Here is a 19801-nt window from a genome sequence, read left to right as displayed (position 1 = left end):
ACATACACAAAATAAAAAAGTCTGATGGGAAGATGATTAATCATTTGCACTGTTTATTTTTGCTTTCATCTGGGATAGGCTTGGCATGATACCTAATTTCTTCATGGAAGTTTTCAACATATTATGGGCTTCTACTATGATGTGTTAACTTACTTCAAAACTTATCATTTTGACAATCTGTTTTAATAATTGAGCTGGCTTCTTGCTAATAAATAATGGTGGTATTATTTTATTTTCAGCTGTATATTTTCTGGGGATAAGACACAATAAGAAAGACCATGCAAATTTATTTAATATGATGTGAATTTATTGAGACCTTCATCCAATGATTAGCAAATGTTAATTTTATTTATTTATTTCCAATTAGCATAAACTATTCACAGATTATATGGGAAATATCTTTCCTATCTTCAGTCAGATTTTGCCAACAAGATCTTCTTGGGTCTTCTTGCATCGTCTCGGGTCTTGGATTAAATCAAGTCCGTTGCCGTTTCTGCCAGAAAAACACAATCAATATTAATACATAATAGAATTCAAAGCAAATACATTGGAAGAAAATTTGTAGGCTTTTTGATTATATAAAACAGTATCATTATCCAGTTGAATTAATAAGGAATGTCAAAACAATTTTTGAACAGGTTTGGGATTACAAAACGCTAGACATTTCATTTTCACGATTTATCCCTAAATATAATTTTCAAACAATCAAACTATTATTATTTCCAGGCTGTTGTTTTTTTTACTAGACACAAATGCTGTCTGTTCACAAATCCCAAATCCCATAAAGGAAAAAAATTCATCCTAATATATCAGGCTCCTAGTTTCTAAATTAAGGAGCAGAGCATTTCAGGGAAATAGCTGGTTTCCCCATTTTAACTAGAATGTGACAGAACAACAAATCCTGGTTATAAAAGGGATAAATCTTGGTTTGAAGAAAATAAAATCATAGGGCTGGAAGGGACCTTGGAGGTTTTCTAGTCAATCCCCCTGGCCTCTGCTCATCTTTTTTGAAAACGCCCAGCAATGGTACACCCACAACTCCAGAAGGTAAGCTGTTCCATTGGTTAATTATTCTCACTATCAGGAAATGTCTCTTTAGTTCCAGGTTGAAACTCTCTTTAATGAATTTCTATCTATTGCTGCTTGTCCTATCCCTAGGCTTTTGGAAAATTAAGCTCACCCCTACCTCTTGAGTACTGGAAGAGAGCTATCATGATACCCCTAACTTTTCTTTTCAGTAATCCCAGGATGTGCAGAGTGATCCCCTTAGGAAAATAATGTGGCATATTTCATTCCTCAATTCTTCTTCCTGTGCCCAAAAGTTGTGATCACTACCAAACTGGGATAGAGGCATATGCTCAGAGGTTACTTCTAGTATGTATTCTATAGATGGGATATAACTGCTAGAATTAATTAGAAACTTCTGAAGGTTGCACTATGGATGTCTACTATCACAATCTTAACTTTATATAATTTCTTTTAATGTTTGGGGAAACTATTGAATGACAAATATTATGTGCCAGTTCTTTCTTAAGTTCTTTAACTAGATTTTAGTATGTATGCTTATGAAACCAGGAGGCAGAAATAGAATAGTTTCTTTCAGATTCAGCATTATGTGGACATTTTAAAATTGAAAGCACTATTATTCAATCCAATATGTGCTGCTTCAAACATTTATAAAAACATTTATAATTATAATTAATTTCTATCTCTAAAATGTTCAAACTTCAGAAACCTGCAATACATACCTGAATCCTGCCGAGGTTCGGGAATTAAAAATCAGTATTGCTCAATGCCAGCAATATTGTCTCCATTGTAGTCTCCACAAAGTCCACAGGTTTTGTTTTGTACTTTTGCAGAAGTTTTTATCTAGAACAAATGACATGTTGCTATAGAAGCTCAAGTGAATTTTTCTTGCAATGTGATTTTTTAAAAGTAAAAATAAGAAATTCTTGCACAAAAACAGCAGTCTGACTTACTCTCAATATAACACCATCATATTCCACGCTTTCCAAGCCATATTCGACAGCCTCGATAATAACTTTATTGGGTCTTCTGAAAATTTTAATGTTTTCTACAAAGAGAAAGCATAGCTTTAAAAGGCTGGCTGTTTACTACAAGAGTTTTCAAACACATATACAAACCCTTAGAGATAGCCATTGCATAATTCTACATAAAAGGGACATGGTGGCTCAGTGGCTAAGACTCTGAACTTGTTGATCAAAAAGGTCGGCAGTTCAGCGGTTTGAAACCCTACCACTGCGTAACCGAGTGAGCTCCTGCTACTTGTCCCAGCTTCTGCCAACTTAGCAGTTTGAAAGCATGTAAAAATTCAAGTAGAAAAATAAGAACCACCTTTGGTGGGAAGGTAACAGTGTTCCGTATGCCTTCGGCATTTAGTCATTCTGGCCACATGACCACGGAGACCTCTTCGGACAGTGCTGTCTCTTTGGCTTTGAAACAGTGATAAGCCCCACCCCCTAGAGTCAGAAATGACTAGCACACATGTACGGGGGAACCTTTACCTTTACCTTAATTCTATATGATTCTTGCTTCAGGATTCTTTCCATGCAATCGTGTTTCTTTCAAATTCTGGGATGCCAATTTGTCTCAGGTACAAATATGCACATCCAATTTGTGGGTAAGATATTATTGATAAATGTTCCCTTCTTTTCAAGTGTCATTTTGCTACATTCTTATGGTATGTAGAAATTACTAAGGAATTCAACTTTATTTTTTAAAATAAAAATGTTAAAATAATTATTGAAAAAAATAAAGTAACGGAACCAGACTACATAGAGTATATGAACTGATTTCTATTATTTAAGATATAAAATATGGCATCAGTACCTCTGTTGTCTTCTCTATTTTTTGATATTGGTGCTTCATTATGTAACACATTCAGAGTCCCTGAGGAATCCTGGATTATGATTTCTCTGCCATTGGGAAAAGCAAAAAAATGCATTTTGTTAGAAAGTTAAACAAGGAGAAGAAGAATAATAATTAGCAGAAAAGAGTCAGCTTTTCTCTGAAGAAATGCTTTTGCTATACCCACTAGAGCTTGAATAGAAGAAATTTGGTTTAATGTACTAAAGTTGCAGTGGACGTGATGATAATAATGGTAATATGGAAACAGATACAATTTATTTTTCTTTTTATGACCCTATAATCTCTTTTATCGGTGTGGAATTGGGACAACTGAATGGAGCTGAGTGTTTACTGGCCAGATACCCTTCCTGATGCCTATGTAGAGTTTGCAGCAGATATTTTTTATTATCATCCTGATAGAGAAACATCTGTTGCTGCCTAGGATTGAAAAGAGGCCCTGTTCTTATATAATTCAGATTGGCCTGAAAAGATTTCCCACTGGTGATCTAGCTAGAGCAGGGGCGTCAAACTCAAGACATGTAGGCTGGATCTGGCCTCTGGGTTGCTTAGATCTACCCATGGGGCTGCCCTAGAGACAGTGAAAGACCAGCCCATGGTACCTCTGCCAACAAAAACAGAGCTTAGGAGGGCTGCATGCAGTTCTTTCATGCTCTGATGGCCCCTTGCAGCCCTCTGCCAGTGAAAACAGAGCTTGGGGATATCATATGCAGCCTCCCTGAACTTGATTTTTACTGGCAGAGGGCTGCAGGAGGCCACCACAGCTGAAAACAGAGCCCAGGTGAGTCATACATGGTCTCCCCAAGTTCCGTTTTTGCTGGCAGAAGGCTGCAGGAGGCCATCTTGGCTGAAAACAGACCCTCAATGAGTGATGTTGAGCTGGTCATGCCCACACTAGCCATGGTCCCCCCACCCCGAGGTCAAACCCAACCCTGATGCGGCCCTCAATGAAACTGAGTTTGACACGCCTGAACTAGAGGAATAAAAGGCTGTTTCATTGTCACCAGCAACCAACACTGAGGGGGCCCCTGGTGCTTTCTGAGCTTGGTTGTTTTCTTGCAGATGTTTCATTACCAAACTAGGTAACATCATCAATGCACAAATATTCTCTTTTATTGGCTCTCACACTGAGTTACTTCAAATCATCTAGAGCACTTCTTCTATACCATGACTCTTCAACTAAAACTAAATGTCATAAATTGAAAGAAATAAAGATTCTTCCTCTATTCATGCTACCTTACAATCTCTCTATTGTTTTCATTTAATTTTTTAATTAATTAATTATATAAATTATAAATTAATAAATCATTAATTTGTTCTAAATCTGTTATGTCATCCCATTGTTTGAAAAATACTTGTATATAAATGACACAAAATAGGTTACAGTAATTTCATAGATTTTAATGTAACTGTATTTATGGCCAGTCTATGGATAAAAGATTATCAAGCATCTGACCTACTGTATAGCTGTTCTTTTTATTTTTTTATTTTTTACTAATTAGTAAATTAAAAGTATTTCTCTGTATCCCACATTCATGGTTATAAGCTTGTACTGTAATTCTATAAAGGAGGTAGACAGACATATTATATTCTAGAACAGTGATAGAGAACTATGGCACATGTGCCGCAGGTTGGAGACAGAGCCCTCTCTGTCAGTATGTGAGCCATCGCTTCAGCTCAGCTCCATTGCGCAGGCGCACATACCTCCTGCGGGCCAGCTAATTTTTGGGTCTCTGCCTCACATGCATGGGGGAGGCATGGTGCATACGGCAGATGCACATACATGCACAGGGGGTTGCATGCGCATGCATTGGGGCAATCAGGAAGTGCAAAGGGGTGCAGTGCCCCCTATGGCCCATTTGTGGTCCCAGGAGGATGCAGGGAGGCCTACTAGGCAAAAAATGGGGTGCGGGTGTGCATGCATAGGGGCAGGGGGAGTGCCAAGGGGGAGTACCAAGAGCCAAGGTGGCGCAGTGGTTAAAGAGCAGCACTGCAGGCTACTGCTAGATCAGCAGGTCAGCGGTTCAAATCTCACCGGCTCAGGGTTGACTCAGCCTTCCATCCTTCCGAGGTGGGTAAAATGAGGACCCAGATTGTTGGGGGCAATATGCTGACTCTCTGTAAACCGCTTAGAGAGGCCTGATAGGCCTATGAAGCGGTATATAAGTCTACTGCTATTGCTATTGCGGGAGCATCATGCGCACATACACAGGGGGCATTGCATATGGGAGTGGTGTCGCGCACACATTGCATTATGGGTATGGGCTTTTGGCACACGACAACAAAAAGGTTAACCATCACTGTTCTAGAATATATGTTTAGGGAAGACAACTAGTTATTGTTAGCAACACTTTTGTGCTGTGTTGACTTTTTGAGAAGTAATTCTGTTAATTCCTTATATACTTATGAAGGAAGACAGTATGAGATCCAATGACTTGTATGGATCACATGCTTTCCAGCTTTAATTAGAAATTAAAACAGCATCACTACTGTGTTTCCTTGAAAATAAGACATGCCCTGCTAATAAGCCCAATCGGGCTTTCAGAGCATGCACCATAATAAGCTCTCACAAAAAAATAAGCCCGCCCCCAACTATTTAAGCGCATGCACAACCAGTCCCCACCATTACCACTGTACCACCTACCAGTACAGCTTGCGGGGCAAAAAGAGGGCTCGCCGTAAAAACAGCGGCAGGCGAAGCAAAGTGCTTTCACCCCCTGCCCTTCCCTCCCAGACAAAAAGAGCCCACTGTAAAACAGCGGCAGGCCAGCAATGCGATCACCCCCTCCCACCTTTTCCTTCTCGTGCAAAAAAACACTGCCCACCCCACCCCGAGGGCAGCTTGCCTGGTTCCCTTCCCTGCCGTCTCTTTAGCGAGGGGTGGCAGGTGGGGGGAGAAGCGGAGCATCCTTCTCACCTTTCCAGGTCCATTGCGTTCCTTGCCCTTTTGTCCAGTGAATCCCCTTGTAAAAAAAACCTCGTGAGTTCAATTCGTGAGGTTTTTTTTTTATAAGGGTCTTCACTGGATGAAAGGGCGAGGAATGCAACAGACCTGGAAAGGTAAGGGGTGCGCCTCGTGGCCCAATACCGGCCACCTTGCCCTAATGGTAAAGGCAGCCTACCTGGTTCCCTCCCCCACCGTCCCTATAGCGAGGGGTGAGAGGGGTGAGAGAAGTGAGATGTGCGTCCTAGTGCTACCAGAGACTGACAGCTTTGCTGTGTTCCTCACCCTTTCACCCATTGAAGCCCCTTGTAAAAAAAAACCTCATGAGTTGAACTCAGGAGGTTTTTTTTTACAAGGGGATTCACTGGACGAAAGGGTGAGGGATGCAATGGACCTGGAAAGGTAAGAGGTGCACCTCGCTTCTCCCCCTCTACCCACCACCCCTCTCTAAAGGGACGGCGGGGAAGGGAACCAGGCAGGCTGCCTTTACCATTGGGACGAGGTGGGCGGTGTTGGGCCGCGGGGCATGCCTCTTACCTTTCCAGGTCTATTGTGTTCCTCGCCATTGTGTCCAGGGAAGCCCCTGGTAAAAAAACACCCTTCTCGCAACTTCAAGAAGTTTGATTGAACTCGTGAGAAGGTTTTTTTTTACCAGTGGCTTCCCTGAACCCAATGGCGAGGAATGCAACGGAGCTGTAAAGGTAAAAGGTGCACCTCGCTTCTCATCTGCCCCAGAAAATAATAAGCCCTCACCAATAATAAGCCCAAGGCCATATTTCGTGGGGCAAAAGAAAATAAGACCTTGTCTTATTTTCGGGGATACACGGTAGCAGATGATGTACATTTTACTCTTCACCCACAAAGAACCACAGATTTCTCATCACATGTTTAGGCTTTCTAGGATTTCCATGAACGAGCTGAGTTTTAAATGATCAGGTTGAAATTCATTCTTGTAACTCCCTGTAGGGCTGTGTTAGTTGGAATGTTCAAACTTAATGGGATTCTAAGCCCTTCACTGTTTGTAAAACCTGGTCATCTTTGCATAATTTTACAGATTTGAGAAATTAAAAACTCAAATGATAAGAAACCTCTGAACAAGAATGACAGAATAATTTCCAAGGAAAAAGAAAGCCATTTAAAAAAAATATTGAAAAAGAAACTACTGGAAAGAAACTTGAAGTAACTGTCTTTTTCTTTAAACTTACGTTGAATTAATGGATATGTGAATTTCTTTTGGGAAACCTGGTTTGGGATTGTGGATCCATATTTGGAATTGCGATTTATAACTGTCAGATGTGGTGCAATCCTTAACTATCAGAAGGTCACATTCTCTGTTGGCAATACTCATGTTGAATGCCTTGTTGTCAAAGGTTGTAATCCTTTCACCCTGCACCTCACACACAGCTGATAAGGAAATAAATAGTAGTAGAGTTAAACTTCAGTCCTACCTATTGGAAAGTGAAAAACCTAAACAAACCCTCAACTTTTGCCAAATAATGACATTAAACATGGAATCATTTATAAACCTATCCTGCTACATACACAACTAAGATAACAATTTCAAAGCATGTTGCAAATGATGTTTGTTAATATATTTATGTAGGAATAAGGCTTAATTAAGAATCTCTAGTTGATATGAATGGGACTATATGCTAAGGAGCAAAAGCTCAAAACGATGGGTTGGATCATTATTGATTATATTATTATAATAATGATTATATTATTAAATCATATTTAATCATTGTTAGGATTAAAGTGGATACATTGAAATCAATCAGACTTAAATAACATAATAATTACCTTAAGTCTCAATAATTTCAACCAGCCTCACTGAAACAACATTAAGCTTAGATTCAGCTCTATGCTAACCAAAAAATTGCAGTGAAAAGATGAACATAGTTAATACTGGTTAGTCTATTAGGTAGGTACTGCCTTAGTGTAAAAACAGCATTAATTTACCTTCAACTTCTTTGAAGAGCCATAAAGCTCGATTCAATTTCCTTAATTTTGGCTCATGATAATATGGTATTGGGATGCCCATGGGAAGAAAATCGGGATAGAAATCACCCATGTAAAAGGTTCTCTGGAAAAAAAATAGCGAAGACACAAAGACCAATGCTGCTACAAACGCATTTTAACTTAACATTTCACTAAGAGAAATGTTTATCACCTAAAACCATTATTTTATTTATGAGCCATAAACAAACGATTGAAACAAAACACAAGCAGGGGAAACACATGTTTTTCCATTCATCCAGCTCTTCTTAGTCACAATGATTTTGTATGGATTATAAAGGGTTTAAGAATGAATGCCTAAAATAGTCCCTAATATGCAGATTAAAAAGCAGATTATGGAGAATTGAGCTGTGACCGTTGTAAATGCATAAGGGTTACCGAGCACCTGATTCTAAATTATTTGACTGCAGGGACACTGCAGTGGTTGTAAGTGGCAAGGACTGATCATCACATTTTTTTTCAGAGATATCATTGATTCAGTTGCTAAATAAATGGTCATTAATCAAGGACTACGTTGTCTGTGCAAGTCCATATAAGGGATGAAATGCTCTGAAGTCTGATACCAGCTTGCTTCATGCACACATGTGTGCTTCATGTGCACATACATGCTTCATGCACACACATGTGTTTCATGGGCACACTCATGCTTCATGCACATGCACGCCAAACATGTGCTTTGCACAGGCGCAACACAGGTGCACCGTAGGTATACCGCAGGCGCTAAGAAGCCTTTTCTGGAAAGGCAAGTAGAACAGCGAGGGGGGGGGGGAGGACAGCTGGGCCGCACGATTTATATTCTAGTGAATATAAATCATGCAGCACAGCTGATTGTCAGAATTTTTTAAAAACTTTTTGAAAGTATTTTTTTACTACCGGTTCGGGCAAACTGGCCCGAACCACTAGCATTTCATCCCTGGTCCACATTGCACCTGTAATGGGTATTGTTCTGAGCTCTTCTTGTACCTTTTTTGCTACAACACCCAGAGAAAATTTGGTCTTTCCATTGAGATGTCTCCATTGAAAGAGTGTGTGTTTCTTACCAGACTTTCCCCCTTGCTGACTTGGGTTATGTGCCAAAAAACCTCAGCCTCACCTACCTAGTTGTTGCACTAGGTAGGAAGCAAAGGAGGTGGGGTTTCATATGTGTAAGCTGAGTGACCGTAAGGAGAGATCCACTTTATAACACATTTTTCATTGCGTAAATATTCTTAGTGGTAATAAGGATGCCTATTTTTTGAGAAAGTCTACCTGAAACTGAGAAGACTCAGATATTTATTTTTCTGATCCAGTTTTCTCACTTCATAAAAATCTTCCCAAGTAATATTACTAGGATTTCCAAGAATAATTAAAGCACGCTTAGTGGATAAACCTGCCCAGATAGGTGGCCAATAGACAACAGCAGAGAAAATCTTCTTCACAGGTTAAAAAGAATAGGGAAATGGCCTATATTTAGGTCTCTTAGTTTAGAAAAACATACCACACAAAATAATTAAGGAGAGGAACTGATATAATCTACATTTTCAACTTTAAATGATCTCACTATCATGTCCTTTGAAATACCTGCCTGTGGCACTGTCTCTCCTTTCGACTATACCATTCCATTAATTATCAAAATCCAAAAGTGGAACTGTATTAATAATTTGAGAAAATGGAAAATGATCACCTACATCGGGAATTTTAATGATGACATCATAAGCTTCTTGAGATTTTTCAATAATTCTGACTGTAATTTCACGTCCACGAGCCTTCCTCTCATAAACTATGGAAAAGCCCAAACGATATGCAATTCCAGAAACTAAATACATATACCTAGGGAAAAATCAAATAATAAATGTGATTTATTTCAGAGAAAAGCTGAAACTTTCCCACCTCCGGAATCCCACTCCCCATAATCCAGCAATGTTCTCTCCCACCCAAAACTAAGAGTGGGGTTAGGAAACCTTAATTCCCTTTCCATCATCCCAAATGGACTGAAATGGCTGCTTCGGTGTATTTGTGTTTATGTGTGTGTGTGTGTGCATGTGCATGTATTGTGGGGATAAAGGAAAAGAGATTGTGTAGGCATTTTTCCCTCCATCTCTAACCATAAGACTCTTCCCCCAGGTTTCAACCACATTTCTTTCCATACAGGTGCTCTTCGGCTTATTGTTTGAAGTTTTAAAAGCACTGGAAAAAGTGACAGGATCATGTTTCACACTTATGATAATTGTAGCATCTCCATGGTCATGTGATCAAAATTCAGCCGCTTAGAACGGACTCATATTTATGATAATTACAGGGTCATGCAATCATCTTTCTGCGACCTTCTGACAAACAAAATCAATGGGGAAGCCAGGTTCACTAAACAACAATGTTACTAACTTAGCAGCTGTAGCAAGAAAGGTTGTAAAATGGGGCCAAATTCACTTAGCGATAGAAATTTTGGGCTCTGTTGTGATTGTAAGCTCAGGACTTCCTGTATTTCTCACTAGGAAATTTAACTCACATTCATTGAAAGAAACATTTGAAAAATCCACAATTAGAAGAATGAGAAGTTACAGAGATATTACCGGAAAGGATATTTGAGGAAAGGAATCTTGGTCCATTTCACTTTCAGTTGGAGAGCTTTATAAATTTCAATTTTGCCGATGGACCGCGTGAGTTCTATTTTGTAATCCTTGCATTCATGTCCCCAGCTCAAAGAATACTTGAAGAGGATGTAAACACAAATGTGATAGAAATTAAAAGAAAAACGGTATGTAGGGTTATCATGGGGCTGCATCACCTCATTAATGGATTTGGTATCACAATTTTGGGTAGCCTAAGGCTGTTAGCCATGCCGTACTGTTCCAAAGGATTTGGAGAAATATTTTCTGCTCCATCATAATTCAAGCCTGAGTGCTTCTAAAATGGATAGGGGTATGCTGAATGATTTACCAATTACTGGTAAATCAAAAGAATATTTGTGGTTTATGAACTTTGATTCTAAAATCCCTTCCTGCTAAGATTTGATTATCATTCCTCCCCTCCCTGTTTTGTTACTCTTATAATGTTAATCTGGTACTGGAATCCTTTCAAGAGCCCTATTTGAAAATACCACTGATTTTAAATGACTTTGATTTAATATAAAAATCTGGATTAATTTTAGGCCACAAATGTAGCCCAACCAAGAAAGTTTTGGACATTCCCTCCTTCCTTCCCTCCTTCCTTTCCTCCTTTCTTCTCTCCTTCTCTCCTTCCTTCCTTCTCTCTTTCCTTCCTGTAGGAGAGAAGGAAGGGGGGAAGGAAGGAGGAAAGGAAGGGGGAAAGGAAGGAGAGAAGGAGAAAAGAAAGGAGGGAAGGAAGGAGGGAAGGAGAGAAGGAGGGAGGGAAGGAAGGGGAGTAGGAGAGAAGAAACGAGGGAAGGAAAGAGGGAGGGAGGGAAGAAGATGACTGTATGTTTAAAATGATTTTGTCATTATGGAAATGCCTTGAAATGTAGTCAAATGTAAAGCAAAACAGATGTTGATGTTGTATTGTTTTTGCAATCTGTTGGCTTTTGTATTATCTTTATTAATAAAAAAAAGAAAAAAAAAGAAAGAAAGTTTTGGAATACATTGGCTTCTGTAATTATTTAGTAAAAAAAAGCAAAAGAGAAACAGTAAAATAACCACTAGAATGACTTATGATTAATAATGGAATGTCTATGGAGTTTCTCAGTTATCCAGGTCATGGTTGTCCCAAAGATGCTTTATCAAGAGACAACTAAACTTTTTGGTTTTTCTTTGAAGATGAAGTTCTTCTTGGATGATGAAGAAGCTTCTTGGATGAGAAACAAAATGTCTTCAAAGAAAAACCAGAAAGTCCAGATGCCTCTTGAAAACGCACCATTGGAATTAATAATGGAACAATTCAAATTGTTCAGTATTTTAATAGGTACTCATCAGTGGTGGGTTCCAGATCCCATTCCAACTGGTACAGTTGGAACAGGCCCGGTGCTACCCTCATGGACATGTGTGGTACACACACTCATGCGCACAGTGTGCACGCACATGCCTCCATGACCCTCCTACTGCTCGGCAGAGCGTTGTGTAGGTGCTGTACGTGCCATGCGCACGTGCGGAAGCCCCAAAGCTTAAAGGACAGATAAGGAGCTTGGGCAGGTGGGTGGGCCCTCCGGACCACTGTATGGAATAGTACCCAGTGCTCCGGGCAGGCTCCGGTATGCCGGTACCGGGGCGTACCGCCTGCAACCCACCACTGGTACCCATTTACCAATGAACATTAAAAACTGGAGCTCATTCTTCCAGATGTACAGTTTGACTGACCAGCTAAGATACTATGCAGAACTCTGAAATTTCCAGGCCACTGTAAAGGCCTGAGATTGAGGAAGACATAGATCACATAGAATATAGCAATGCAACTTTCACAATGGAAATTAAAAAAAAAAATACCTGGGATTTGGAAGGTAGCACAAGTCTATCAAGACATGCTCTCCATTTAGTTTGGTTGAGTTGACCTGCAACTATTTTGCAATGGGTTTTGTCATGGTCGTGCTTTTCATACAAGGAAAAACTGTAGCCCTTCTCTTCATGGTCACTCCTAACTGCTTCAAACACAACAGTGACATATGGCAGGAGAATATCTCCAGGAGTTTTTGCCTAAAGAGAAAAACAAAAAGATGTGACTTTAATCCATGTTTCGATTAGGTAAGATTCCAAAATTATTTCTTTGGTGAATTGGGTAAGCAGCAGATAAGAAAGAGGGATTTTGAGCCAGCTGATTGGGTCCATGGGCCAGAGGGAGAAGGGAAAGAGGATGGAGATGTGTCCCTCCCAGAAATATGCAGGTTGCATGGTGCAAGAAAAGATGGGAGGGACACATCTCCACTCTCTTTCCCCTGCACCCAATCAGCTGGTAGCAAGCCTGATCAGCTAATAGCCATTGGCTGCTTTTGAACCAAGGGTGAAATTTTAAAAATCTTAATGGCAGTGGCCAATGAGGGTTAAATGAGTGAGTTACTCAGATGCCTGCTGGTGAGATCAGGCTGGCTTTTGTTAAGTTGCTCCCTGGAAGGGAGATGGCCTTTGGAGACACACTAGCGGTTTATGGTTTGTAGTTTACAACTAAGAGTTGTAAACTTAATTCTGTGAAGCTTCTTTTCTGGAAAAATTGTATTGCTAACTAGAGTTTAGAAAACTTACAATAGGCCAATCTTAGAGTACTGTTCAACTGTTTGGAATCCCTACCATATATCTGCATTAGTACAATCAAGCAGGTTCAGAAGTATTTTATGAGAAACGTTTTGCGTTCTTCTGTACGTAATAGAATTCCCTATGCTACTAGACTCAAAATTCTTCGTTTAGATGATTTGGAACTGTGTCACTTGTGGTCTGACTTAGATATTGCATGCAAAATTGTACGTAGTAATGTTTTACTTGTAAATGATTTTTTCTGTTTTAAGCACAATAATAGGCAACTGCTTTAAACTCAATGCAAATTGTTCTAAACTTCACTGTACAAATATGATTTTTGTAATAGAGTTGTCAAAGTCTGGAATGCTGTACCTGATTCAGTTGTCCCAACTACAAATTTTCACAATTTTAATCACAAATTGACTTCTGTGGACCTCACTTCATACTTAAGAGGTCCGTAGAGGGGCTTGCATAAGCACACTAACGTGCCTATCATCCCTGTCATTGTATTTTTATGTTGTTCCTGCTTTTGTTTAAAAACTATAATAAACAAACAAACAAATAAATACATAAATTGATAAATAATTGCCTAATAATCCTTATCTCAACTGGTACATTAATCCTTAATCCTTTTCTGAAAATACACATACCATTTGCTACATCAGATTCCTAACAATGATTCTTTTTAGAAACATACCAACTTATTTACTTTCCTATTAATTATTTAAAAACATACCTCTTCTCTCCAGCTGGACTCATTTCTGCTGCTTGCATTAGAATAAGACGATGGCCTGCTTGACTGCACCATGTAATACAACATTTAAAGAGAATTAGAGATACTGAGTGGCAGACAACAAAGGTAGAAGAATGGAAGGGAGTGATGAAGGTCCATCAAAACACAGGAGTGTATATTTTCTGTTGCAATGTCATAAGTATTAACTGTTGAAAGCTATTTTCAATTATATTAAAAGGTTGTGATATCTATGCAAATAGCAGCAGTCTACATTTGTATGTTTTTGTGGAGGGAAACAAAAAGTTAAAGCAGTCAAATCTACATGCAATATCAGATATTGTATTGATATAACAATTGGTTTGTCTTTTCCAAAGTACCATCTAAAATACTATAGGCTGTATCTTATGGATTGGATCCCCAGATTCCAGTTTTTCTACTTTTTGGAAGGTCCTTCAGGAAGCTAAAACAAAGAACTGTACTTTCGAAAGCTTGGGATATTTTAAGACACAATTCTGAAAGTCCGTATGAAACTAGGCTGATTTGATCTACATCAGAGGAGCATTCATGGTGGCACAGTGGTTAGAATGCAGTGCTGCAGGTCTAACTCACTGGTCACTCCAGGAGTTTAATTCTGAGCTCAAGGTTGACTCAGCCTTCCATCCTTCTGAGGTCAGTAAAACAAGTTCCTAGATTGTTGGGGGCAATATGCTGACTCTGTAAAACTGCTTAGAGAGGACTGTAAAGCACTATGAAGCAGTCTAATTGCAATTGCTATGCGTGGTTTGAAGTATTGCTATTCTGTGGACTGACTGTATCAGCCCAGGATACCCAGGTACATCTTGTCTCACACAAATCAGGCGAGAAATCTACAGAGACCCTAAAATGGAAGACTTGGTGTAATATATGAAACAGGATGAAACAATTGTATTATTGGGGCAGAATTTAAAATCTATAAACAAATGTAAATATTAACTACAGGCCAACTTACACAAAGAAGCCTGACTGGTGTTCATTGACTGAAACTACAATGAACTGATGCCTGACCACTCAATTACCATTTCAGTTATGTGTGGTGGTGGGGTTCTTTTTTATGGATTGGATTATAGGGAGGTCACCATTTATTCCAGCATTTAGAAGCAGGCCTCTCTTTGCTTCCAAGCAGAACTTCTCTGGAAGCTTCTCTGCAGCCGCTTCAGAGCTCTGCCGAGCTGTGCAGATTGATTAACTGGCTTACTCTGGCTTAAATATAATGGCAGTTATATGAAATACCTTGCTGGTAAGTCATAAAAAACAGTCTCTGCTGGTTAATTTATGAGTGTGAACTGGGAAATATTGTCTTCATTCTCTAGCTGACAGATCTGCTTGAGTTAAATTATTTTTCCATCAACTTTCGCATTTCACAATCATGTCTTATTTGGATTCCTTTTCTCCAAAGAAGAGTGGAAGTATCAAGCATTGGAATCTCTCCATGTTAATATAAAGAAAGGTCACTTGAAAATCATAATAATATATTGAAACTCACCTGTTCGATCTGGATTTCCTTGAAAGGAAGCCCTGCCAGGTCTCGGATAGAAAATTCCTGCAAAATGTCAAAGAAGAAAAAGCAAAGCAAGGGTTACCCAAATGCACATGGCTGCATACACGGATTCATGTCAGAAGCACCGAAGCCCTTCTGAGTTGAAAGGATTAGTGGGTCACATCAACATTGCCCAGGGATGCCCAGTTGAGGGCTCCTTTCATGCACCCATTAAAGTGGCTATTTATCTACAGGCAATTACTTGCTCTCAAACTGCTAGGTCAGCTGGAGCTGGAGAGAATGACAGGAGCTTACCTTGTCACCAGTGCCGGATTTTCCTATAGGCTAACTAGGCTTCAGCCTCAAGATCAAGAGGGGCCTACATTCAAATTGTTAGCAAAATTAAAATTACACTATTCTAAAAACAGTGAACACTAAAACACTGAACCGAAAATAAGGAGAAATTCTACGCATATGACTAATAAACAAACATAAAAATGTATTGGTTAAGATCGTTCCAGCGCCGTGGCAGTTGGGGACCCCGCCCACATTCCCGGCACTAGCAGTCGGGTGAGAGGCACGGCTGCTCCCAGTAGCCGCCCCATCGATGCGGAGCCCACCAGTGGCCAGGCAGGTGAGGGCGAGGGGGCCGAGCCGGGCAGCTGAGCGCAGCAGGGGAGGCGACTGGCCTCGCTGCATTTGCTGCAGAGCAGAGCCACCCTCCGTCGGGAGGCCACCTATATATATTGATATATATTAATATATATCACAGTAATGATGTATTTTATTGTCTCTCATGTAATTTACAAACTTAAAAATGGGAGGTGAAAGGGCCTCATAAGTGGAATAGCCTAGGGCCTCTTTTCAACTAAATCCGGCCCTGCCTGTCACACAGCAAGTTTGTTGATTAGCAACCCAGCATCCTAACCATGCAAGCCACCACACCCATAGATGCACATTTCTAAAGGAAGAGATAAACTACATCCCAGCCAACAGAGATTCTACGCTAATGCTTCCTGCAAGGAAATATTTCTCCTAGTTAGAATTGATGGGTACCTTCTCATCACTGTAGACAGCTAGCCTCTTGGCATGTTTCTTTTTTTGCCCATCTTTCTCACCACTTGGATAACCTTTCTCCTGTTGTTGTCTTCCATAAATATGCGTATCATTTTGGGTGCTTTCACTGCTGCTGCTGCTGCTGCTGCTGCTGCTGCTGCTGCTGCTGCTGCTGGTAGTATCATCAATTTTTTGCCTTTTATCCAAAGAATGATCCTGTTGTTCTTGACCATCACCTTGCTGCTGGCTGGTAGGAACTTGTTTTAGACCTATAATTCTCTTCATACCACTCTCACTGCTTGATGAACTTCCAGTGCTTTCATCAATGCGATCTGGCAACATCTAGCACAGGATATTCCAAGAGAGAAGAATATCTGTCATCTCATGTAATCCGAAGGCTTAGGCAAATTGATATGCGGAATTGCAACATTGCAACAGCAATACTGTAAATCAGTGGTAGTCAACTTGGTCCCTATCGCCCACTAGTGGGTGTTCCAGCTTTCATGGTGGGTGGTAGGGGTTTGATGTAACTCTGTTTTATAAATTTTATAAAGTAAAGTTACTTCCCTACTTTATAAATCACCATTACTGTGGAACCGGTGGGCGTTTAGAAAATTTTACTACCAACAGAGATACAAAAGTGGGCGGTAGGTATAAAAAGGTTGACTACCCCTGCTGTAAATGTTAAAAGTACAGATTTTTATACATAGTTGGAGTGCATATTGAAGAAGTGAGGGCACACATTTGGGCCCTACAGTTAACTTTCCTAAAGAGCTAGATGTGTTGAGTAGAAGATAATATAATTGCATTTGGCTTAATGGTAAATTGTCAAGCTGAAATCTCCAATCATATGTTTCTGACTTGAGTAGTTCGCATGTATGAACGGGCAGTGGGTCTATGGCAGATTGGCTCATATATGTACCTTCACTTCTTCCTGATTTCAACTTGTCTGTGCAAATGGACCTCTTGCAGAAGGTTGATCTCATGGAAGTTTATAGGTTACATTCCATGAACGGTAAGCATTGCTCTTTCATTTAATGGCACTCTATCTTATTCATACTCGTAACAATGCTGTTCACATTAGTTGGCAACTTGTCTACAGTATAATTTATGGAACTAACTGCATAGTTCATAATGGGTGTGAATTTTGGAACTGTCAGTATGAAATTTGGGATTATTAATTTAGGGCTTATTTATTATTGTTAATCATTTGAATCTAATAGCCTCTCTCTTTCTAAGGGATAAAAATCTGTTTTTGTGGAATAAGGCCGTGATTGTTATTCGTCGTCACATATAGGCTCTGTGTTTAAACAAATGAGGCTCAGCACCATATAAATTGTGTTTATTACTCTGCAGAGCAAAGTATTTGATGGATTTCTCTCTGAAGAAATTAGAGGAAATACAATTAACCAATGCAGCTTCTTGCACAGTAAAGCCCTAACAGTCAACATTGTATTTTCAAAGTCAGAATAACTTGTTATCTATAAAGGAAAAGCATATTATCCTAATAGTATACAATATAACTAATTATTTATGTAGTTTTCGATGATACTTTAAGACATTGGTGTAATCCATAATGTTTAAAACATCAAATGTTAACATTTGGGAGGAAAACTTGCATGGTTGCTATTTTACCACCTCCCCCCCAATAAATACCTGTATTCGTTTTTTAATTGCTAGTTCCTTTTCTTCATGTTTTAACAAATGCACCATCTGATCAACAACACGAGCACCTCGTCGAATGGTGAGTCGTAGCTTCTCAATTGGTAAATTTGGATCAGCTGAAATTATTTTAATTATTATAAGTGGAACTTATTGATACAATCATTGTTTATATATATATATATATACACACACACATACATACACACATACACACACACACATGTACAGTATGTATATACACATATAAACACTGTATGCTAGTGACATAGTAACACATAGGACCACTTGAAGTTTGATATTAATATGGATTTAGCAATAGCAGGTAATATTGCCTACCTGACTGGCTATTCTTAAAGTAGCCATAGAATTGGGGCTGCTTCATACTTGAATATAAAACCACCAGGGTTTCTAAGACTTTAGGCAAGAGTGTAGACTCAAAAAAGCATATTGAATAATGTATAGCTAACCACTACAATATTGTTGCTAAGAATAATAGATATATCATTATCAGAATGAACCTTGATTTGAAGGCACCTTTATTTTTGTCTAAAGATCCTATTAAGATCCTACTAAGATCGTTAGAACTACATAGTTCTAAGATATTATCAGTTTACTAGCCCAATTATTACTGTTTTCTCCTAATGTTATTTTTATTTGTTTGTAAAAAAGAACAAAAAATATAATACATAATGTTGCATTATTAAATGCTTAAATGAGTTCTGGATTAAGAATCAGCAATAGAGAATAGTAATCCAGAACATATATAATTTAAATTAGCAAGTGCTAAAAGAATTATTGCTAGATTAACCAGTAGAATTTCACCATCTTTTTGAAATATACGTCTGAATTCATGTCATTAGTATATCATTTATTTAACCTAATTACTATGAATAAGTGTCATGTATTCTACACCGCACAATGTGTCAAAGTACAGATTTTTACAGATTAGAACACAACACTCAAAAGCTCTATTTATATTGCTTTTTTCCTGTAGCTTTTAAGTTTTTGATATAAACTAGAAAGTTAAACAATGTATACATACATACATACATACATACATACATACATACATACATACATACATACATACATACAAATATACTTACATTCCTTGAGGGAGAATTTTAAAACATGTTCTCCAATGAGGTTGCGTACAGTTTTTTGTTCAATATGTGCAGTATTCATATTTGCCCAGTGAAAGCAAGCCTTACAACCAAATGTACAGGTTTCAAAGCACTGTGTTTGGTGAAATGATTGTAAATACTTTTTCAATGGTTCATCGAGATTGTCAGCTGACCTCTTCTTTTCTATTAGAAGTGCGTCCTAGTTGGATAATGAACATATTCAGACACATTTTCCCCCACAGTTTATTTATTTATCTGATGGTAGCCATGTTCCTTTTTTTGAGCAAAAACACAGCGATAGTGATAGCTATATTTAATTATAAAATGACATGATATTATATTGGTTAATCTTTAAGGTACCATTATATTCTTTCATATTTCACTCCTTTTGGTAAAGATGAATAATTCAACTGTGCCATAATATTTTAACTTGTTCAAATATTACGGTCATTTTCTGGATGTTCATATAGAAGAAATGCAGCTATTGCATCAACAACATAAATGATATCTAATTTTTTGTTCTTGTACCAGTAATGGTTAATCCATTGCAATCAATACTAATTAGTTATCATTAATTTCTTAACATAATTAACTCCGAATCAAATTTTGTAGGCTTTAATCACAATCTTAATTGGTTCAGAATGTATTCAATTTATTTATCGTTAGGTACTAGATGCCTGAATTCTTGATATAAGAGAATAAAAAGGC

General features: G+C 38.7%; 1 protein-coding gene across 1 annotated transcript in view; it reads right to left on the bottom strand.

The window, feature by feature from the left end:
- Nucleotides 1-285: 285 nt before the first annotated feature.
- The window catches only part of LOC148044558 (vitellogenin-1-like), a 56441-nt gene continuing 36925 nt past the window's right edge, over nucleotides 286-19801 (bottom strand). The window contains exons 21-34 of the mRNA XM_087720755.1: nucleotides 19076-19292; nucleotides 17961-18085; nucleotides 16305-16646; nucleotides 15255-15311; nucleotides 13736-13798; nucleotides 12259-12465; nucleotides 10396-10532; nucleotides 9514-9655; nucleotides 7790-7913; nucleotides 7036-7234; nucleotides 2851-2936; nucleotides 1980-2074; nucleotides 1749-1869; nucleotides 286-493 (exon numbers count right to left, since the gene is read on the bottom strand). Coding sequence (XP_087576881.1) covers nucleotides 1780-1869; nucleotides 1980-2074; nucleotides 2851-2936; nucleotides 7036-7234; nucleotides 7790-7913; nucleotides 9514-9655; nucleotides 10396-10532; nucleotides 12259-12465; nucleotides 13736-13798; nucleotides 15255-15311; nucleotides 16305-16646; nucleotides 17961-18085; nucleotides 19076-19292 — 1884 coding nt within the window. The 3' untranslated portion in view covers nucleotides 286-493; nucleotides 1749-1779. The remainder of the gene's footprint in view (nucleotides 494-1748; nucleotides 1870-1979; nucleotides 2075-2850; nucleotides 2937-7035; nucleotides 7235-7789; nucleotides 7914-9513; nucleotides 9656-10395; nucleotides 10533-12258; nucleotides 12466-13735; nucleotides 13799-15254; nucleotides 15312-16304; nucleotides 16647-17960; nucleotides 18086-19075; nucleotides 19293-19801) is intronic.

The sequence above is a fragment of the Thamnophis sirtalis genome, unplaced genomic scaffold (assembly GCF_051295495.1).
Source record: "Thamnophis sirtalis isolate CommonGarterSnake01/CBP01778 unplaced genomic scaffold, rThaSir2_p1.2 scaffold_7, whole genome shotgun sequence".
NCBI classification, from domain to species: Eukaryota; Metazoa; Chordata; class Lepidosauria; order Squamata; family Natricidae; genus Thamnophis; species Thamnophis sirtalis.
This window is presented reverse-complemented; position numbering and strand designations above follow the sequence as displayed.